A 23,550-nucleotide genomic window follows, 5' to 3' on the forward strand; every position below is an offset into this window, starting at 1 on the left:
AGCACAAAGACCAAAAATGGAAAGCAGAATCATAATATTCCCTTGTTCCTTTCCTGTTGCTTTTTCATTCTTTAAAAATGAATAAAAACCCAAAATCTGACTCTTCATTTATGAAAAAAAGGAATCACTTAACGAGTTACAACCAACACATCTTTACATGAGCAAACACTTTCTTTCATCTGAAATATTGACTTTATTCAGATGAGCTTAAAAGACCTGCAGTATCACTGGGAATTTATTTCATAACAAACACAATTGTATCTTTTTTGCATTATTATATTGTAAAACTTCACCACATGCTAATACAAAGTCAATGAAAATGGAAGAACCTAGTTTTGAAAATTAATTACTTTGCCAGAAATGTTTTCCCTTCCTTAAGCATGAAGGAAAGGCATAAAGGGTGCATGAGAGATATATTTGCCCCACAGTATTCAAAAAGGCAGATCCAAAATACCAGGCCATGCATCCTAGCCCAGAGAGGGGACTCCAGGTGAAGGCCATAAAAATCTCCTGAGAGCTGGGCTCTGTACTGTGAGTGCTGCAGGAAGGTCTGGCCTGGGAGAACCTCCTCCACCTCTGTCCTGTCCCTCACTGCTGTCCACAGCATCCCTCAGTAACCAACTGAGGGAATACAAAATTTTTCTTGCCAAAATATCTGCTCTGGTTACATGCGTTCAAGAGATAATCAGAATGTCTTGTTAACTCATCACTATTAAAATCTCTGTAATATCAAGCAGGGGAGTAGAAAACGGCTCATCCACTCAGAGATGAAAAGCAAGCAGAGCTGTTTCAGTTTTCCAGCAGCAACTCTGACAGGCACAGATTCTGTCTCAGACAAAAAAATGACTTGAAGCACTTGAGTAAATTACTTCCATCTACTTCTGTCAGCAGTGGCTGTATGATACACCTCTCATTTTCAGCCACTGAAAAAATATCTGTAATATGTTCTTTGAAGACCTCTGGTGGCAAAGACTGAGCACTAACCTTCCCTCTAATTTGGATAAAAACATGAAGTCTGCACCAGAGAGGCTCATGCAGTGATTTTGAATAGAAATCCTGTGCACCTTCACACAGCTTGCACAGTGACTGACTGCAGTTTTGCTTTAAGACACAATTCCTGGAACTAATATATCACTGTCCTCATAATACCCAGCACCATGAACAATTGCTTAACTAGAGCTGAGCAAATAATTATTTTAGCTTCTTTTGATGCTGCATGGAATTATCTATAAATTGCAAGTACTGTAGACATAATATTAGATGAAAAAAATAACATTTATCCAAATAGCTAATAATTATTCCAGCTTTTTTCTTTTGCCTTCCTTCTTTGTGAATCATAGGATTAAGGCCAGAAGGGATGAATGCTTAGGGCATATTCCCTCTTCTTCACTTCAAGAAAAAAAAATCCATTTTCCTTTGGTTTTCTTTTAGGAGTTTTTTTGTTGTTCAAGAAATAAAAATTATCCAAGCCACTCAGTATAACGCAGATTGTGGCTGTAGATCATTTTGAACACTATATGCTAACTAATAATAAAATTCTGCTTTCCAAGATGTAAAATCATCTCTCTGAATGGCCCAATTCTATCTAGGTTTTGTTTAATGAATGAGCTTGTTGTCAACCTATCCAAAAAGCTTTACTGCTTGCTCTTTTGCTTTTATCAGAATGACATCTACAAAATCACAATAATATAAATGTTGTGAAAGGTTAAATTTTCCTCCTAGTATTTTTAGGTACTTATAGGAAGCTTTAGTATATCTATTTTCTCCCTGATAGCAATAACCATTTATTATCAAGAAAAATGAGTCAGGAGTAAAATGAAAGATTCTCTCAGTTTGAAGCTTGATTTCACAAGAAAGGAGAAATTAGCACCCTATTCTTCAAAAAAGGCAGAAATGCCCCCTTTCATCCACAGATTTCCTACATATAGCAAACGTCCAAAGAGATGCTCTCTCTTCTCTAATACCATCACTAAAAAGCACCTCTGTGCAAGAAGATGTTTTAGCATTTGAAAAACCTAAATCTTTGATGAATCCAAGTCTCTGCAAGACACATATTCTTCTCCATGCTGAGCACTCTAGCCTCACAAACTAATTTTTTTTCCTTTATTTAATGTTGTCATATAACTTCATCAAGCTCTAAGATAAAACCAAAGTGTTCTGATGCAGTTTAATTTCCCCAAGGTCTTAGCACAAGTCTGAACTTAAATATCAGATCCAAAGGGTTCATTACAGTGGAAAAAAACCTCATTCTTCATATTATAAATGAGAAACAACAGTGACAAGGCTGATGCATGTAGATATCTTTACATATTTTTAAATAAAACATATTTAGAGGGGATTTCCCCATTTGCTTTTTTACTGCTAATCACATAATAGTTTAAACTATACCATCCCAGTAATTCCTTGGCTAAACTACTGTGGAAACAGGAGCTGAAATCAAATATGTCAATTCCACTTATTTTGCATTTAATCTTTCAACAGCTGCAAAAAATCCAGATGTAATATGTCAATGTTTCCAAGTCTCATGGCTTCACTGTCGTATAAAATTATTTCTGTTTTAAACCATCCTATAAGCTCTTCACAGTCAAAAGTCACAGCTTGATTTCAAAATCTGATGTACTTCGTGTGCAACTTTAACAAGTATCTTGTAGCTCCTGTGTGAACAAGTTATGCTGAAGGGGAAACTACAGGAAAAAGAGCAAGTCAGAAGGATAATGAATGCTATGCAAGATATGCAGGGCAGAACAGCACCAAGACCTGAACTTGTTTCATAGTATCACACCACCACCATACAGTTGTGACTGAAACAAACATCAAAACCATTCAAGTACCATTCATTCCTGATAAAGCATTACTGATACCTTCGGACTCTCTTCATCTTCCTCACAGGTGGACAAAAGACATCAGGCTGGCACAGGACTGTTACTTTGATTGCAAAATGGGTGGTTTCAAAGGCTTGAGGTGTGCACAAGGAAGACATTTAAATATAAAGGAAGAAAAGAATACCAACAGCTCATCTTTATTTCAGTAATTTTATAGAAGCCCTGAAGAAAAGCAGTGAAGGCCAGTAGCACATCTGATTCAGTGGAAAGGTTACAATAACATCAAAAACATTAAAATGCTTAAACAAGGGAGTTTCAACACTTTCAACACGATTCCATTGTCCCCAATTTGCAGAGCCAAAACTCATCTCACAGAGAAAACAGAAAGATAGGGCGGAACAAAATGAACACCCAACAGGTCAATCTTCATAAGGTTCAGTTATCTGTACAAGCACAGTTTGTTCAGAATATTGTTATGGATTTTTCTAGAAGTTGTCTCCTACCATTTTATCCTATAGCTGTCTCATAGAAAAGAAGCTGACAAAGGTAGCCTCAACTTTGCCTTGAGCCAACAGGATCATAAATTATTTTTGTTGTTGCCCTTAACAGCACACTATGTCCCTTACCTTTAGTATGCACAACCAAAAAGAACTTGTGCCAAATTCTAATATCAGGTACTTGAACACAAAATAGGAAAATTGACTGAATCAAGCTTTATTTATAGCTTTTAATGCTCAAGTATAATACCTGGTATCAGCAGACAGAAATTAAAATATCGCCGGCAGGGGGCTATTTACAAATCACAAATGGGACAGGGCTGCTGTGGAACGTGGCTTGAGCTGTTTTATTTTTCAGCATCAGTCTCATTACATGACTATGACAATGGGAAGATGCTAGCAGCTCACATCCAACAAAATATGGATTAGTTCTATATTGAAAAGTTGTATACAGACATGAAAGCTAATGGTATAAAGTGTCATTGTTAACATCCTTCTAGTGACTTCATTTTATACACATCTGCAAAATATATATGATTTAGGATACAGACATCAACAAAACACTGAACAAGTTAGCTAAAATACTAGTTGTAATAACTCTCCAACTTCATGAAAATCAGTGTAAGTTCATTCACATTGATTCTTCTAGGACTAAAGTGCAGAGAATATCACAGCTATTAATATAATCTCCATTGCTTGAAAAAATGCTTTATTATTATTATTAATAATAATAATAAATAAAAATTAAAATTAAACTAAAACTAAAAATTAAAATTCAAAAAATAAAAAATAAAAAATAATGTTGCACCCAGGGTGCTGCAAGAATGTAAGCTGATCGAGTTTGTAGATATGTAGTATTTTTTTGAGAGATAAAAAATAAAATTAGCCTGAATAAAATTAGACAAGCTTCTGAACACTTCTTCCAATCTGCAATGTTGTCTGAATTAAATTTCCCTCAAACAATTGTGGAGATATAATTTGAAGCCTAAAGTTCTTGGGAACTTGCTATAAGAAGTTGTTTGGTCAACATGGTTCTAAAGCCAGTTCCCATTAGTGCATACTTGTCGGTTTCTCGGCTGTTTGGGTGACCTGGAAAGGCCCGGGGTGGCCTTGGACAACCCGCGCTTCAAAGGACGAGAAGAGGCTTCAGGTCTTTTCTCGGTCTTGGTGTTTATTAATTGTTTATCTAAAAGATTTTCTCTCAGCCCAACAGAGGTCTGCTCAGCAGCCAGCCATGAGCACACTGCGAGCCCCCGGGGCGGTCACCTATCTTTATACTCAAAGTTACGTATACAATATTTATCAATTTTCCCCAATACCTTTTACCCTTATTAACCAGTGCACTTTTAGTAATAACCAATCCCAAAGTGCCAACATCACCACAGAAGATGGAGGCCAAGAAGAACAGGACACGCCCCAATTCCTCCATCTTACTTCTTTAGACCCCCTGTACAGAAATCCTAAACCCTGTGTCTCACACTCTAATTAACTTATCCCTTCACCATTTATCCCAGTGAAATCCTCCCATCCTCATACAGGTGTCGTCTCCCGTGCAGGATCAACGTCCAGCCACCAGACACTTCTGGCAATATTCCAGGACTCCCAAGCCCCCCAAGGGTGGTCTCAGTCACTCTGCACATCAGTCCTGAGGTGCTGAGATCCCACACATACTTACTTATGCTTTCCTCTTGTTAAATAGCCAAATTTCAGCTGTGATGAGTGAAAAACAGTGTTCTGTGATAGCTCCCTACACAGAACATTTCAAAAGTAAATAGGTAAATAATTCACTAGACTGTCAATGAACAGAAATTAAAACTTGAGCTATAACTCCCTCCAGCACTAAGCACAATTTTCTTGACTCTTTCAATCTTGTAAAACCAGATTTATCAACGGCATGTTTCATACTCTGCAGATCTAAGGAATAGTTTAATATTCAGTATTTGACATTTACACTAGAGATGGTCTCAGGAAACACAATACAGTTGCCTAAGGTTCTAAAACCAAGATTCTCAGTTTTCATGAAAGTTGGAAAGTGGAGATTTTGTTAGTTGATTGCTTCCAATTCAAAAGGTGTGTTCAGATGTACAGCTTCCATCTAACTTCAGCAAAACCAGGAATCTGAGCCCAGATGACTTGAAGTCATCTACACTAGCCAGGAGTGAAACAATTAGGAGAGGTGTGGGATGGTGTTACTTACGAAGATGATGGCCACAAGGAGATCCCTCTGTTACATTGTCTGTGTTAATCAGTCTCTTCAATCCTGAAAATTAGGTACTCACCTTCCTAAAATAAGAAATGAAGTAATTAGAATTAGCTATCCACTCGGAGAGTAGGATAGATAATTGTAATTAGACCATGGCAAGACTGTCTTCATTTCAATATCTGGTACACTTACTCCAAACTGGTGCTTTGAATATCCACTTGAGGTGAGCCTTCTTGACACTGCTTCATTTTTTCCCAAAAGATATCACTCAAGTTTCTCTTCTGAAGTTACATAACATATAACTGGGCAAAACTCAAAATCAATGTTTCAATGGTTAAGAACCTCTCCAGATTCTGGAAAACAGAGATTTAAAACTCATCTGCAAACCCAGGTCAGCACAATTTTCAGCAATGGCCTTCTGCATTCTCAGAAAACTCCTTAGTCATGAGTAAAGTAATTGAAATTCTAGTTCATCTTCTGCCTCAGAAAAGGCCACTTCTATTTTATTGCATCTCTCCAGGACTGTCTTCACATGCACAATAGACCAGGGAATGCCTGTGAATATGAGAATTGCTGAGGGTGGCCTCTAAGTCTCTGCTTTTAGATATGGCTCTCAAGTGGCCTGCATGGACTTCAGTCCTTAATTACCTCTGTACTACTTGAATGGCTGATACCCCAGTGACATCAACTGAGCTGAGAATTTAGGGTTCTAATGACATACACCTAGTCACTTAGGTATCGAAAGATGACTAAAACCATAGGTATCTAACTGAAGTCCAAACCAATTCCTACTACTCATTCCACATGCCTGAATAGAACAAACTATCTGCTCAATTCTAATGCTTTGCTTTTTAAGACGGTTTGTATTGATTCTTGCAAATGGAGAAGCCTAAGAGGACCTCTAAATTCTCTTTTATAGATATTTTTTCTTGTTTAGGGTTTGAAGAATAGATTATATTGAGACAGAGTATGAAATGAGAAAACAAAAAAAATGGCTGCAATAATTCAAAAAAGAAAGTGCAAGTGCATGGTCTGAAATTTTATTTTATTGAGTGCATAATATAAAAATTAACTTCATCTATCCTGTTTCCAGGAAAATATGAAAATTTTAAATGGAAAATACTAAGCACAATGTCAAAAAATTCTCCACAGAGCTCTTATTCCAAGACAGCTTGTGACTGCAGCAGTAAAATGGGAAGCTTCACTGATGACAGAGGAAGGCCAGTTATCCTGGGGCATTGCCATGGCAGGCCATGTACAAGGACACAAAATAAGCCTATCTGCAAAAGTGACATTTGCCCAGAACTCGAGATGGATAATGAACGGCATAATCCATATAACAATGGGGAGCAAAATAAATGCTCTGTAATCATCCTTTGTGATCCTTCAGCAGTTTCATAAAAATTGCATCATGGCAGTAATACTTTTTAAGTTTTTTCTAATGACTAAACTTTTTACAAATGACTTTTATTCATTAGTAATTACGAATGCTGTTCATCAATAACCTTTTGGATTCATCAAATGCTTTCAGTATTCTGTAACATGTATTCTGCATAACTACTGTATGTTTCATTTTCAATCATTTATACAATATATGCCCATAGTAGTTTACTATGACAGCATACTAAAAATACAATGAAGAGTTCACGTTATAATCCCAAGCATTGTCTTAGGCCTCTTTTTGGTGATTTTGTCACAAAAAGTATGCAAAACAAGTGCATTGCCCTGTGACTTGCAATATTCCCTTTATAGAAAAGTAAATGCTGCATTTTTCTCTGTTTGTTTGACACACTGTTTTGATTCTATATTTGCCTTTTGTGTTTTGTTACTTGATTAGTGAAAATAAGCCTCAAACCACTTCAAGATGATGTTTCTTCTGCCCATTTCACCCTCACTGTTTTTGAAAGAACTGGAGCCCTAAATGCATTATCTAAGGAAACACGAGTTAGACAAGCAACTGGTTCCAATTGCAGGTCATAATCTCCCTGCTCCATCTACCTCATCTTGCTAAATCCTCCTAAATCCCCTAGCTTCTGCTCCTCTAATCATGAGGGTTAGAAGCTGCAAGGGCTGCTTTTCGCTTCATTAAAATTTCCTTTTAATCTTTTATAATCTGTCAGCACAGTACATAAACACCCATCAGAAGCTTATTCCTTCTAATTTCACAAAAGGGGATAATTTTACTATACATTCCATATTTGCAAAGTTAAGCTGCATTTCACACCACCATAAACCTTGGTCAGAAGGATGAATAGTTAAGCAGTTGAGCAAATGGCATTTATGGCTACAGCTGGGTGCATTATTCATTGTGAAGCATTTATTGGGTGAAGTTAAACCTTGGTTTTGCTTATGAAACATCCAAAAGCTGATCCCAAATTATTTCAGTACATGGGGCTCTTTTCAGAAAGTACATTTGAACTGTGTTGTTGCCCATGTGCCCCTTGCGTGACCGGCTGCCTAAATCAAAGAGATTAGTTTTCCTTCCTTACAGGGTGACTAGAATTTCTTTTAGAGAGCAACAACTAGTTACCCAAGCAGATATTGAAGAGGTCATCCATCCTCTGCTACAAATTTTCAAAACTTCAGTGAGCAAATGAGCTATTATCTAAACATTCAATCCCAATTATTAACAATGTATATTTCCCCTAAAAATACTGCTAGCATTGTATAAAGTCTACATAACTTACATAACTTTACAGTTGTGCAGCAGAAAGGCTTCAAATACATCATCTAGGAAACCACACTATACAAACATTCTCTGAGAGGTAACAGAAGAGAGGTCTCACTCATGGGAGCAGTGATTTGCCCTCACTTTCCCTCTCCTTCCCTTTGTAAAAGTACAGATGGATGTAAATAGGAAGGGACCACTGGAGGCAATCTAGTCCAACCTCCTACTCAAAGCCAGGCTAAATTCAAAGCTTTATTGCATTCTGTTCTCACTCTAACCTTTCCTTATAAGCACCTCATGACAGAATACGTTAATGCTCAAGAAAAAGGGAAGTGGCAATTTAAAATTTTTTAACTGATGCTGGCTATATATGATTTATTACTCTTTTCTTCAGGTTCGTTTCTTCTGGTTTTTGTTTGGTTTTGTTATTGTTGTGGGGTTTTCTTAAACACAAAGCATTGAGCTCCCCTGGTTTTTAGAAATATGAAATAAACATGAATAACATGACTATTACCAATTTATTTCTTATACTACTGTAATCAGAAGACATCTCTAGGCATAAATATAGGTTTAGAGCAAACCCATTTGGAAATACTACAAATTCCATTCTGTTAGCTGCAACAGAAACTTTTCAGAATATCTTCCTGGAAGTGACAGTGAAATAAAGAATATAAGGCTGCTCTAACTGCAAATGATCTCCTTGATTGTATCTACAGTACTATAAACATTTTCCTATTCCAATTTTTTATTTTTCTTTTTTCCTCAGAGGACAGTGAAATGAGTGTGTGGTTATTTGAAGGAAAAATTACCCATTTGCTCAGGGGAGAGGCCTTCCTTCCATTAGGTTCTCATCTGAAAGCCATGTTGCAAACACTTCTTCCATTCTAATATTTATATAGAATAAAGGAAAGCACCTGAATTTATAAAAAATTATAAATTCACAAATTTATTTATAGTAATTAATAATTTACTCAATTTTTGTTGATGCTACACATAATGAAGAATCTGCATCAGATCCAAACAATAGGGAGATTTTTTGAACAGTATGCAACACCATGAAAAACTGTTATGAAGTAGTAACTAATAATTAAAATTTAGCAGTAAAAGCTCCAAGGAAATATCGTCAGCCTCTTTTAAATCTTCTGTCACTGATGTCAACATGCATCCCTCTAGACTTCAGCTCCAGCCCGTACACCATTTATATGCTCTCTCTCATCCTATGACGATTTATCTTCTTCTGCCAAACAGATTATATACCATAACAACTATTCTACTCTCCACAGGAAACAATAACTGCAACATTAAAGGATTTTGAAACTGCTTACCTCAAAATGGGTTTGAAATTAAATATCCTATTTTTGTAGACTGGAATTGAGCACATTTATTTTAAAGTATTGGATGTAGCTAAAAATTCCCTTGACTTTCCCTAATGTAATTCTGTAACCTTCCCAGACATGATAGCTTTCAAGCTTTCAGTATGCCACAGTCCCACTCCTTCAAATATTGCTGAAGACTGCCAAGCAAAGAAAATAAAAAAAAAAAAAAAAAAAAGCAAAGGAGTGCCAAGGGAAAAAAGAAAAAAAAAAAAAAGAAAAGAAAAAGTCAAAGAAAAACAGAGTCAAGCCCTAGACACAAAACTGAAACAAACAGAACTAAAAAATCCAAAAGAGAACACTTAAAAGTCTATTTCTTCTCCTGGCTGAGACCAAGCCAAAAAAAGTTAATCAGATGCTATTATGATTCGTTATAAATAATTAATGTTTCTCCTGCTTACAACAATGCCTTATGTTCTGAAGGATACAGAAATATCTGCATGAATGCCTGGGGAAAGCCAGCTTGAGTACCCAGTCCAGTTCTCCTTTTGAAGCAGTTCAAAAGGACTGGGATAACTAGCTCAGAAGGACACAAAGTATCTATTTCCCATGCTATCATGTCTTAAGCATTACAGAACACTTACAATAAACTAAGACCTATAGGAAAGAAAGAATCAAAGCTACAATCACTGGATGAAAGAGAAAATTGAATGTACCAATACTATTTCCAACAAGCAGCGGCAGACACATTAAATTTCAGGACTCACTTTTTCTTCAGAGGGGCTTCTCCCTCCACAGACTCCAAAAGGTGTGAAACTACTACATATGAGACATCTATGCTTGATTTAACGTTCTTTCATTAGGTAAGATACATCTCTGGTTCTCTATTGAATATTTCAAAAGTCTGCTTTAGCAACCATATTCTTTACCTAAACTTCAAAGTACCTTTAAAGGACAAGAGAGAGAAGCAAAGACCCCTTGCAGGATTTGTGAGGCTGAACTGTCAGCATCGGCAGGGGAGGCTATCACACCTGAGCTGAAACACAGGATGTGCAGTTCAGAGACACCCAAAAGCATCTGAACAGAAGGACTTCAGGGGGAACCAGAGTGTACTTTCTCAAGAGGGAAGACAGGCAAGGGCCAAGGAGGGTCCTGAAGGCTGGAAAGCCTGAGGGTACAAAGGATGAAGGTGGAAAAAAAACCCTTTTTTCTAAGAATCCTTCACCTGATTGCTACAGGCTTCCCATGCATACCCTTTACACACAGCATCCCAATGCTCTGGACTCTGATCCCTGTCTCTGAACACATACATATAACACACAACCTGACAGCAGACCCCTCTTTCAGTCAATCTGTTCCCTAGTGGGTGTCAGTAGGATTTTAGTAATGAATTTTAGTAAGAACATGTCTAGCCCAGAGATACTTTATCTCATATTTAACAAATATATTATTACCTAACCAATGGAGCCACACACTTTGCATTAGTTTAAGCCCTCTAGCTAATATTTTTCAAGTTGGTAACTTTTAGATCTTGTAAATAATCTATCCTCTCCTGTAAAGACATTTCTGTTTACAGTCGCAAGATGCACAATTCACCCTTAGTTCACATAGTTTAAAGCTTGCTTATTGGTGACTTGACTGACGTTTTCCTTACAGTACTGAACTCAAATTGTACTAAAGGTGGTTCAGTCCATCCTGCCCTTTCCTAGGCATGTCTCAAAATGAAAGGTAAAATGGCAGTATCACATTTGACATTGAAACTTCAGCCCAAGTCCTTCCATTCGTCCAGAGATTCAAACCAATGGTTTGCAACAAAAATATAGTTGAGTTATTTAAGCCATAATTCTTTGTGCACATATGACATTTTCAGAAAAGGTGTATCTCCAGAGACAGCAGTTGTCCAAACGCACAGTCATTATGTTGATTTTGTTTAGTACTCTTGAATGCCAGGCTGGCTGTGTTCTAATTCAGCTCATGGTCAGCATAACGATATGCTTACAAGAAGGAAAAGCAGCACGCTTCAGAAATTCTGTACTGCTCAGTCCAAGCAAATGCTTTATTTAGATTTGTATTGTAATGAAATCTGGTGGAACATTTTCAAAAGGCAGGTTACTGTCTTCAGAAGTACAAAAATAATCAAAATACCTATGTACCTGATAAATCCATAATAAAATTCAATTAAAATTACTACTAGGATTTAGGAATGAAATTACTACTAGGATTTAGGAATCATTATATATTTAAAAAAATCCCTGTGGGAGCCTATGTTATTGAAACATTAGGTATATAAGTTGGCCTTTTTTAATATTCAGATCCAAACAAGAATAACATATAATAATGAAAATAGCCCATTCCAAATCACTAATATGTCATTAAGAAACAACATAAAATTATACCTTGTTATTTCTTTTAAAGTTATAAAATAAAGCCATCTAAGTGCATATCTCTTGTGTAAACACAGTTACAAACCTAAATCTTGTTATCCTACCAAAGAGGATAATAACTCTTAACTCCACCTCAATTTTATCTTTATGCTACTGGATAATTTCTCCAAGAAGCAGGCATAACTGTTTTCCCCATTCTTCTTTGCTTCCATTATCAACTTGAGAAGCTTTTTACAGCCAGTTCTATCTATGTATTTGCACAGGATTTTCCAGAGAGTAGGCATATCTGCTCTACTGAAACGACAGTAAAATATTTGACATGAGCTTCTTAGCCATAACTGGATTAGAGGGGATCATTAATCACACAGGTAAAACACTACATACCTTCAGAAAGAGAGGTGTCCTACTCTAGCAGTTACCACTGGGAGTTTCAGGAAATGTTTGGATTTGCTATCTATGCTTGTATGCAGAAGAAACCAGCACTCCCATACAGACAACAAGGACCAGGTCACCACTGCCTAATGCTGGCTTCGGAAATGGGGAAGACATCTGAGCCTGTCAAAGGTCATATGTAAGGAAGTACAGTATTGGTAAGAAGCTCAGACACAAACATACCTTGAGGTAAAACTGGAGACACAGAAATTCAGTGTATAGTCTTAAATGTATTCTTGGTGTCAATGCTCTGTCAAGAAAGGAAGATGCACTGTAAGTCATTTGCAGCTGTCTATCAAGTAAAATTTATGCTGAATAAATGCATAAACACGGACAGCCACACAAAGATCAGAAGAGAGAAGGTCCAGGTCAAAACCCACTATTTACCCAAATCTTTGCACATGGTTTCCTTCTACATGTAGTGCCTGATCTACAAGGTGAGCACTAATTTATTTCCACAGAATTACAGTGTAGAAAAGTTGGAAAACACCTGTGGTCTAGTCCACTAATCCTGCTCAAGGCAGGGTCACCTACAACTGGTCGCCCAGGGCTGAGCCATCTGGTTTGAAGTATTTCCAGTGATGGAAACTCCACATTCTTCTTAGAGCAATCTGCTCTGGAGTTCAATTGCCATTATAGTAAGACAACAACCAAACAAAAACTTTCAAATAGAACTTCCTCGTTTTCAGTTTCTGGCCTTTTCCTCTTGTCCTCTCACTGGACACAATTGAAATAGGCCTAGCTAAATCTCTTCCACTTCTTTCCATCCTATACACATTGGTAAAATTTCTCCTGAGGCTTCTCTTCTCCAAGCTAGACAATGACAGAACCTGAGTTTTAAAATTCCAACTCCTAATCACCTCCAATTACCTAGAGATATGTGTTGGTGCAGAAACTGATTTAAAATAAAACCCCAACCAAACAAAAAGCCTTTACAGGCTGAAATTCGAGGTTGAAATGTAAACCTGCACTGGGACATCTCACTGAAAAAAGCATGCATATTTGCAGAGCAGACAGTCTTGTGTTATAAGCTATGCATTCCAATAGTGAAAACAATCCTATATTGTGTCCCTTGAGAGCAGTGATGAAGTGTACTGACTTGATTACTGGTTTAGAGGAATGCTGAAAGCATAAAAAGAGGAAAGAAATACATAGAAGGTTTCTTTTAAAGAAACACATTAAGATCAATTCTTCATTCTAAAGAAAATAAATCAGGCCTAACTTAGTAGGAATGAGAAACATAATACAGAGAAGATTCTGTAAGAGATTTAGTTCAATAAATTGAGCTTCAAATAGTTATTAAAAGACAAGAATGATCAAAGATGAATCAATGCTCACTCATAGACTATATAGCTAAAAAATGCTTCCAACTATGCAGAAACCTGGATAGATAAAAAATACTGCAGATACTTATAGGCAAATATAGCTGAGCAGACACCATAAAGCTGCAGTCTGTCCTGCATAAAAGAATTATGTGTCTTTCCAACAGCATAAACTTGCAGAGATATAAAAAAGTGCATGTCAAGTGTTCTGCCTGTTTGCCTTCTTCAAGTGTTTTTCTAAGTGTTTGCGAATGAACTCATCATAAAGTATCTGCTACCAATTGGAATACTGGTACCCAGATTATCTGCAAAGCAAAGGAAACCATTTTTAACATCACATCTTTAAACTCCTACTTTGAGACCAGTGGGTTAGTTACCCAGCTGAATAGTATGGCACACTTTAGACTGGTTTCCTTCACTCTGAATTAAATACAAATAATCCCTTTAATTTTAAACCCCTGGTCCAGTAGGAATATATAGTGAGGTCCATAATTTCTTCCCTTTGCACCTCAACATGCATTAATAAATGTATTAGTAGTTGCCATATACTTACTCCTTGTAGCTTGTAACTCTTTGTAATCCACTTCTACATGTAGGACAGCCAGATCTTTCAAGAAACTCAGTTCTAAAAAAATTGTTTTACTGTGTACTTACCAAGTAAACTTCAATTTGTCAGTATACTAGAGAAGGCAAAAACCCCTATAACCATTAGTAGCCTCCATTTACTAACATCCTCCAAAACTGCATGACGAGTATTTCCAGAATGAGAACAGGGTGGGCTTCTTTAATACTATACTGCAAAGCTACTTTCATTACATTCAGAGGTATACTGCCAGTATGTCAAGTTGTCAACAGACTGTCACCAACAGCTGACTCCCAAGAGTTGCTCTTGTCTCAGGAAAAATCCACTTTATGGAACTCCAGAAGGAAACCTTCATCTCTGCCTACAATAAAATGAGTGTGCATCTTCTCCAACAACAGAAAACCTGAGTACAGAAGAAACATCAGGAGAAACTTCAGCAAGTTTCAACATGACCAAGCAGGCTACAAATGTTGCAGCTCCTTCTCCTGTCTGAAAGGACAGAGCTATCTACCCCAACAACTTGGTGCAAAATGACCCTGAGTAGGGGTCCCCACCTCTTCCTCTCTGCTTGAATTTTCCACACCAAGTCACTACTTGCAGCTTCATAATATGAAACAATGCAAGCAGAATTTTGTAGATCAGTCACCCACTTGAAGGTGATAGAAGTTTAAAGCAAAATAGTTCAGTACAACAGAAAATTGCCTCATTATGCAAAAACCAATCTTATTTTTAGATTCCATCTTATGTTCCCTTGTGTTACACTCCACTTGACCTGAGCAGAAATTAATACAGAAAAAAGGATCCAAACTTGGAGATTTCCAAGCTGTGATTTCGAATTACCTTTTTTTTTTTGTTTCTTTTAATGAGCAAACACTATATAAAAAGTGCTAAAGAACAATGTTCCCATGAGACTTAGAGGAGTACAGTCATGGGAGATTTCTGGTAGCAAAGCTGAAGAACAGGAACAGTGCAGCTTCTAAGCTATTTTTTTAGCTTTTAATAGATATACAATACTTTTTAAAAAAGCCCAAACAAAACCAGAGCTTTTCTCTTCTCTTTTTCTTACTTTATCACTGTAAGGCACATTAAGCACCCTGTACAGATGAGTACAAGATCACAGCATCATCGAATAGTTTGTGTTTGAAGGGACCTTAAAATACATCTAGTTCCTATCCACCTGCCACAATCAGGGACACATTCCACTAGAACAGCTTTCTCTAAGCCCCATCCAACCTGGCCTTGAAGATGAAATATTGCTGTACAAAGCTGCATGTATTACAATGTCTCAACTTAGTCAGTTTTTTCCCAGCAGAAGGTGAAACAGTGCCACCCACTGTTTTTCCAGAGTATCCCCTGCTGCAGAAAGCAGCACAAAGCTACGTTGGTGCTTCACATTCACTAGACCGGCAGCTCATGCTCAGCCTTCCTCCCTCAGTCCCAACACTGGGCTTTACTACTGGGTGACACATCTACAGTGATATTTCACTCACTAGGAAAGCTGCACAAGGGAAAACTCTTTGAACTTGCTCTACTACAGCTGAAGCCTCAGGATAGACAAAAGGCCAAATCACACAGAATTTAGTGGTTTTTAACCCTGGAAGCAGGAGTTTCTTTGACTGTACCTCTGGGTTTTCACAACCACTAGTTGTATGCAACTCAAGTGAATCTCAGGCCAAAGAGAGTAAAGTATTACACCTGCAATATGTTACATTATGCAAAATTAAAACTCTTAAAATTGCCTTAGGGTCTAAATATCCAACTGCTTTTTTTCCACATGCTTCCATTCATTTTGTACCATCCCTTAATCAGACCTGACAAGTATCAACCACTCCCTCTTAAGCTAGGTCACAGGTCATTCTCTATAATCAACACTCTTACCCACCAGCTTATTTTCTGTTACTAAAAGGAACATTTATGTAATCCAAGGATCAGAAGTTATTAGAACTGGTAACAGTCATGCATTGTTAAGACAAAAAGAGCAATTAAAGACTTCTTAAAAAATAACAGTGCTTGTACACATCTTACTTATCTCTGGATGGTGGAGAAAATGGCAATGCTTTCCAGCACAATAACATACCAGTCACATAAAGGTCTACAACTACTTGGTTTTCCATTAAGAAAATACTTTGTAGGCCACTTTACAACAGAAAGTGGGCTGTTACTCATACTCGAGAATGTGCAGGCCAGTATTTCAATGATTAAGTATTCTGCTTAACAACAAACTACTTGCCTCTTTGTGAGAACACAGGAAAATTCCAGAAAGGTCGAGTGGATGAAATTATGTAAAATTCTAGGTACATTTAGTTACTTCAGAACCAGTTAGACTTTGTTGATAGCTAAATACCCCTAGCCACTCATTATATCTTGGCAGTGTGTGTTTCAATAGGACAAGGTGGGTAGTATCTTAAACTAAAAGATGGTTGATCCAAGCTAAATACACTAAGAAGTTTTTTACAATGAGCATGGTAAACCAGGTTACTCAGAGAGATGGCAGATGGATGCCCCATCCCTGGAAACATTCACAGTCAGAATCAACAGGGGTCTGAGCAACCTAATCTAGCTGAAGATGTCCCAGCTCACTACAGGCTTGAAATAAATGACCCTTCATGGTCCCTTCCAACCCAAAATACTCCATGACTGTATTTTATGATTCAGACATCCTCTGGCTGGGGCTCAGCTGTGGTCTATTAACTCTTAGGACATCCAAGTAACAGCAATGAAAACTCAAGATACCAACAGCTGAAATCAAGGACCCAGACTAAAGAGAAAACTACAGACTCCAAATGCATTTGAGAGTTCTCTCTGTGGTTCTGGAGGTGACAGCTTAAAACCATGTATGCATGTTCACAACACAATCTTTGGAAGCAAGTTTCATCATGTCTGTACTAACACGTCTAAAGATTTCTCTTACTGTGTAAGTGAATTGCCAACCATTGATTAAGAAACACTTTTTATTCTGAGCTCACATTCTCTTTAGACTGAATAAGCATTTAACTCAAGTACAGAATTAGAAACTTATCACTAGTATTGAGTATCATGGCAGCTATTTCCTAGTGACACTCAGCGGGTCATATGAATTAATACTTTGTTGTGACAGTTTAACATGGACCTGTGGATCTGCTAAAAAACATGCTCACATGACACTGAATCAGCAGAGAAGGCTTTTAAGAGGAAATATACAAAAGACTTTAAGTATTCCAGCTGTTTATTTGCCAGTGTACAGTATACATTAAAAAAGAAAAAAGGAAGAAGGCCCAAATAACATAAAATATGTGTATAGTGTTTGCTAGACAAATACCTGACTGAATCAAGGCATACCTTACACTTCATGGAGTCACAATGAAGTTCAGGCACATACTTTATGTTTGGTTTAATGGTTTACAACTCTTTTGGTCTGTTTAGTAGAAAATGAACCAACTGAAGCAGAACTTCATCATTAAAGCCCTTCACATTACCATCTTCCACGACATCATACAGTGGCTTACTGTCGGTACCCCAACAAATATTCTTTCGAGGGTTGTTTTTAATAGTTTCTGCATTTAGTGCTAAAGTATTTAGCTGGTAGCAAAAGAAAGCAAAATATTTTCCATCAGTCACTACTGCCTGCGATACAAAAGGACGGGTCACATCTGCTTCATTCCAGAATCCTACAAAATAAACAAATACAACAGAACTTGAGATTTCTACCAGCACAAACACCTAAATGCTAGTCCCAAAAACCAGGGAATTGCAGCAGCTACCTAGTTGGGAAAAAGTGCTGTCTGCTTTAGCAACAGAAGCATTTTTTATACAGACTAAGCAAAACACAATCACCAACAAAGGTTATGTCTAAGATCAAGGGACACAGAGGCATACTTGCATTTTGTACACAGTTCCCTATCAACAGTTAATTAAAATCACTCACTCATCAGCCAAGTGACTTTTCCAAAACATTTAAGTTACTAATGCATCCGAAGTCCTGCAAAGGAGCTGAAGGAAAATGTCTTTTTACTATTTCACATCTCTCAAGATGCAATGAGCATTTGTTTTATGACAAAAGCATGTACATATATGCACAAACATAACTGGCTATAGTAACCAACCAGACACCAAGAACACTATGTCAGTGTTAGTGTTTCAAACAAACCCTACTGAGCACTAACAATATGTTAAAAACATGTACATACTAATGCATATGCACTAATACATACACATATATTTTTCAAGAATATTACTATTATGTGCCACAATGCAAAAAACTGTTAAAGAAGAAAAAAAGTCATAGATTTGAATAATGCTGCCCTTATAACTCATGATGTGTCTGCAGCTGATCAGCTCTGAAGACAAGACTCACTCAACTTCAATATTTTACAACCACAAAGGAAACTTTCTAATACTCCACTACATTAAAAAAATTGTTGCAGAGCCAGCAGTATATACTACAGTCAAAGAATTTTCTTACATGTGTTGTTTCTCAAGTGAAACTACAAGCCATCAGGTGTCTTACACTAACATTAGACAATCATTTTATTTACAAGAATAAGCGAAGACTGATCTGGTTTAACCATCCAGGTATTCTGGGACGTTTTTAGAAAAATGTAGGCATAAAATCCAAATATAAGGTAGCTAACATTTTTCTTTCATTCCCAGTATTTTCATGGAATTGAAATTACTGAAACAAGGGCTAAGAAACACAGTTGTTCCAGAAGGAAAAAAACCAAAATTCCTTGATGTCTACTGCATTTCCCTCTTAAGGAGGAAAGAGCAAGTGAAAGCAACTGAGGTTTTTGCACAGGCTTACTGCTATATAGGGAAAAATATTTTTGTATTTGAATTGTATTTAATTCCCCTGTATAAAAGTACTCCAAGTCTTAACTAACTCTTTAATTAATTCAATTACATCTGTAAAGACTTACTTAAAAGACAGTCTTCAGGAAAAAGAAACACAAGAAAGAGGCGTTGAGGAGAAAAGGTTAAAAAACTTTACAGTAGGCATTCATAACCAGGAAAGATTTGTCCAGCTGACCACCTCACCTTGATACATTGCTTGTGCTGCTGTCCAGGCAAAGAGACTTGCAATTCCATTCGATCGATAAACGACTTCAATTTGATCCTCGAGACGCTCTTTTATGAACCTCTCCCGCTTCAGTCTGTCGGGAAGGAGATGGAACTGGGTATGTCCGTAACAGCATGGATCTGCCACCTTTGCTCCTGCGCTCCCCAAAACAAAACTATCAGTCACAGAAAGAACACTCTTTATCACACATTCAAACACACATCTTCACCATCAGACTAAAGCCAGAACCCCTACTGTAGATCCGTGAGGAGCTGCCTGCTTCCAAAAGGCAAGAGTCCACATCTTAAAATGAGAATTTCCCTGGAGATGTACCAAAATTCAAAATTTTGTGTCAATTTTCTATTCAACTAAACTTCTTCAAGCAAATTTGGACACACAATACCACACGCACAGGAGAACGCTACTCCCCATTGCCTAACTCTGACATGAAATCTCAATAGAGATCTATACACTACCTATATTTACACAGTATACTTATAAATAAAAATACAGAACTTTTTCTGGTCATGAGAGAAGAAAGATCAAGGTGGCATTAGTTTTGGGGTTGGTTTTTGTTTGATTGGTTTGTTGGGTTTTTTTACCTAAGAAAAGTTAATATTTCGCAATTAAAAACTCTTACCTATAAATACCTTATTTTCATACTGTTTTTTAAACAATGGCAGTTTGGATGGCTTGTGATCAATAACAGGAACATCTCCAAGATCTGACTCCAGGGGTACAACCTTGAAGACAACAGAAGAAAGAACAGCCATGATGTAAGACACATTTCTGACATCAGGTCCACTGTAATACACTACTTCCTGGTCAAACAACAGAAAGTGCAAGTCCTGCTTACATACATCATACAGATAAACTTAAATGAAATTCATTGTCTTGCAAGAGAAATTCTCATCTTGTGATGAGTGTTAGCACAGTCATGTTGTATTAATTTTTCCACAACACAAAAAATGTGAAATATTGCTAAAAAAACTGCCACTTGTCACCATCATTTACCTTCCATAGAGAAAAACACATTTCTAGCAGCAGCCAATAAACTAACTTGAACCTGCAGACTAAGTTTGCAGATTTGGTTTACTGCACAACATTTTAAATTGCCTAGAAAGTTCTTCCAAAATGCCAAGGTTTGTAGCATCTGATGACACTAAAACAAGCAAACTGTACAACTAAGTCAGCCGTAAAAGTACTGTGAGAAGTTCTGTAAACATAAACGTTTACAGAACACACAATACTTTTCTGTTTGGGGTGGAAACTGGACAACAGAGACCTTCAGGGGCTACACAACTACCACTGTATAAACCTGCAGGAAAAACATTACAATACTGAAACAGAAAATACTTCCACCAAACTTGAGCATTCAAGAAAACAACTGCCAAGCAGTAACAACAAGCAAGAATGCTCACATTCAGTTTGTATGAGCTTTCACTTTTTTTTCCCTCCACTCCTATTATTCTCCTCCAATGAGAATGTTACACAGCATGATTCTTGTTCTTGCCTCCATTTCCAAGCACAGAATATTAAAAAGTCAATTTAATTAAATATAACAACATGCAATTTAGAGTACAAAGAGGATAAGAAGTTGAGAAACTGCAAAGTTCAAAGCCATTTCCACAAGGCAGAAAGGGTGTTAAGACCCAAAAAATACCCAAATGTGCAATGTACTGATTAACTAGGTCCTCCACAGACCACCTCTGCATTGTTTCAATGGCTGTCAGAAACGAAAGTGAAAAGGCATGGTATTAACTTGCTTTTGAAAACATCCCCACCTCGGGAAGCTGCTTTGGCACACGGATCTGGAGGTGTGGGTTATCATCTATTTGGAATCGCACAGGATCAACTCTACCCTTTCGATGTCCGTGAACAACAACTTCATTACCATGATGCCAGTAATAGTTAACCTCAGGGTTTAGATCTGAAACAGAACAAGAAACACAAAAAACCAGTGATTCGCCTCTTGCATTCAAAACCCTCGCAATTCCTCTGTAGCTGCGGTGAGATGAAACACCAAAAATCTATGTAGAAGGATGAAACAAATTACTAGTGACGGTGTGAACAGGTGAGATACACCAGCGACACTCGTGCCGGCTCGCAGCCTGGCTCTATCGCCCAAAGGCTCCCAAGTCCCCTTCCCTGACAGCCCTGCTCCGTACCGAGGGACGAAGCAGCCAGCAGTGGGTTGCGACCGGATAGGGAAGCGGCGAGGGTGGAAACGAGCTGCGTGAGGAAGGGGCCGGGTGTGTGATCCTGGTCACGGTAGAGGAACGGCCTCTTCTTGTTCTGGTAGAAGCTCTCCTGGAGAAGGGCGTCGCAGGCGAGAGAGCGCAGCTCGCCTATATCCGGACACGGCGCCGCTCCCACCGAGGGCTCCGGGGTTTTCGCGGCCCTCGGAGCGTCCGCATTCCCCGCCGCCTCCGCATTCCCCGCTACCTCCGCATGCCCCGGCGCCTCCGCTCTCGGCTCCGGGGCTCTGCCGGTCTCGGAAGTCGCTCCCGCCGTCGCTACTGGGGGTTTCGCGGCCGCGGCTCTCGGAGGCATTCCCGGCACTAGGACGGTTTTTGTGAAGCTGCGGTACCAGCGGTCGGCGTTGAGGGCGAAGGTCTGCGGGTACACCATGTACTTGGGCCGCTGCAGCTTCCCGTACAGCCGCAGCTTCTCCTCCACCGTGGCCGCCTCGTGCACACGCTGGTTGAAGCGCTGCAGGCGTCGCGACTTGGCCGCTTTGCTCTTGGCCGTGATGGACGCCACCACGGGCGGGTAGAGCGGGCTGGCGGGCGGCGAGGGGGCGCTGGGGACCGTGTCCGAGAACCAGCGCCGGCCGGGCCGCAGCAGCCGCCGGGCCCCCAGGGCCGCCATCTCGCGAAACTGCGGAAGGGCGGCGGGGCCGCGTCCGGAAACCGCGGCAGCTGATTGGCCTCGGGGACCACGTCATAAGATTGTCTTCCGGTCGGCGGGCGGGTTCTTCGGAAGCGGGAGCTGCCGGGCAGGAAGCGGCGGGGCCTTGGGAGTCACGTGGCTGGAGGGCGCCGAGCGCCCCCGCGGCGTGGCGAGGAGGAGCCTCTGCGCATGTGCAATAGCAGCAGTATGGCCTCTCCCGCGCTGGAACTACAGCTCCCAAGATGCTTAGCGAGAGGCGGCTGGAAGTGCCCTGCCCCGCTGCAGGCGGAGTCCGCCCCCGTGTGGAGCGTGGTGTGGCGCTGGGAGCCACAGAACTGACCACAAAACCGAGCTGAAAGAGAGCTCTGAGATTATCGATTCCGGCCTGTGACCGAGCACCACCACCTCAATAGATCGTGGCACGGCGTGCCACACCGTTTTTCCTCAAATACCCCCAGGGACGGGGATATTTTCCTTAAATACCCCCACCGCCTCCCGGGGCAGCCCGTTCCAGTATGTTATCACCCTTTCCGTGAAGAAACTCCTGGGGATGTCCAAGCTGGACCTCCCCTGGCACAGTGGGTGGCTGTGTTCTCTCGTCCTGTTTCTGGCTAAAAAGGCTCGGCGGAGCGTCGCTGCTTCCGCTGGGGAAGAGGACCCAGCCTGGAGCCGGCTTTCCCGGCGTGTCCCGAGCTGGGGGCCCGGTGCCGCCGGGGCGCCTCCGCCTCCCGCTGCCTGCGGCAGGGAAGGGCCGGCCGTGCGGGTACCCGCAGCGCTGAGTGTAAACTGGAATGATCTTTGTCAGAGACATCGCGGCCTGCTACGGCTGGCTTTAATAAAGGAATTAAGCTGTGCTAAAATATGATCTGCTACGCCCTTTGTTTGTGAAATGAAATGAGCTAAAAGTGGCATACCGACACCGCAAGAATGCCACAGTCACTGCGTGTTTATCTTAGAGATGCTTGGAAAATTTGGAGTATTTCTCTTCAGTGGACAGATGAAGTTCAATATTTATTCTTAAAACTCTTCTTCTGTCATTACTTTTTAAAAGTTGATTATTTGCAGTAGTCATGGGAGATTGGTTGTTTTTTCCTGTATTTCCATGAAGTATGACTAAGAGTGGGAGTGGAAAATATGCATGGGATTTGGACAGGAGACACGCTACATACATCTCAGATCATCAGCTTTCTTGCCTCAACTGCTTAGCTTTCTGCTAATGATCACTGCTGAAGTGGTGGAATCTTTGGAACAGAGAGGAATTTTTGGAGTAAATGGCAGAGATGTAAACCCAGAGTTTGGGTTGAGATTTTCAAAGAATGTAGAATATAAAGCTGTTCTCTTCGGAAATTAGGTGAAAGTTAAATAGAAATTAAACTACTGTTAATCCATAGCTAAATTG

At 39.3% G+C, this 23,550-nt stretch overlaps 1 protein-coding gene across 1 annotated transcript; it reads right to left on the reverse strand.

Moving 5' to 3' along the window:
• Positions 1 to 17,411: 17,411 nt before the first annotated feature.
• Positions 17,412 to 22,134, reverse strand: MRPS30 (mitochondrial ribosomal protein S30). The gene is made up of 5 exons (XM_059492101.1): positions 21,428 to 22,134; positions 21,044 to 21,189; positions 19,900 to 20,002; positions 19,238 to 19,414; positions 17,412 to 17,871 (listed from the first exon to the last, which is right to left on the reverse strand). The coding sequence occupies exons 1-5, from the start codon at positions 22,128 to 22,130 to the stop codon at positions 17,603 to 17,605; spliced, it is 1,398 nt and encodes a 465-aa protein (XP_059348084.1). The 5' UTR covers positions 22,131 to 22,134; the 3' UTR covers positions 17,412 to 17,602.
• Between the last annotated feature and the right edge of the window lie 1,416 nt (positions 22,135 to 23,550).

Source organism: Ammospiza nelsoni, chromosome Z, assembly GCF_027579445.1.
Source record: "Ammospiza nelsoni isolate bAmmNel1 chromosome Z, bAmmNel1.pri, whole genome shotgun sequence".
Taxonomy (NCBI): domain Eukaryota; kingdom Metazoa; phylum Chordata; class Aves; order Passeriformes; family Passerellidae; genus Ammospiza; species Ammospiza nelsoni.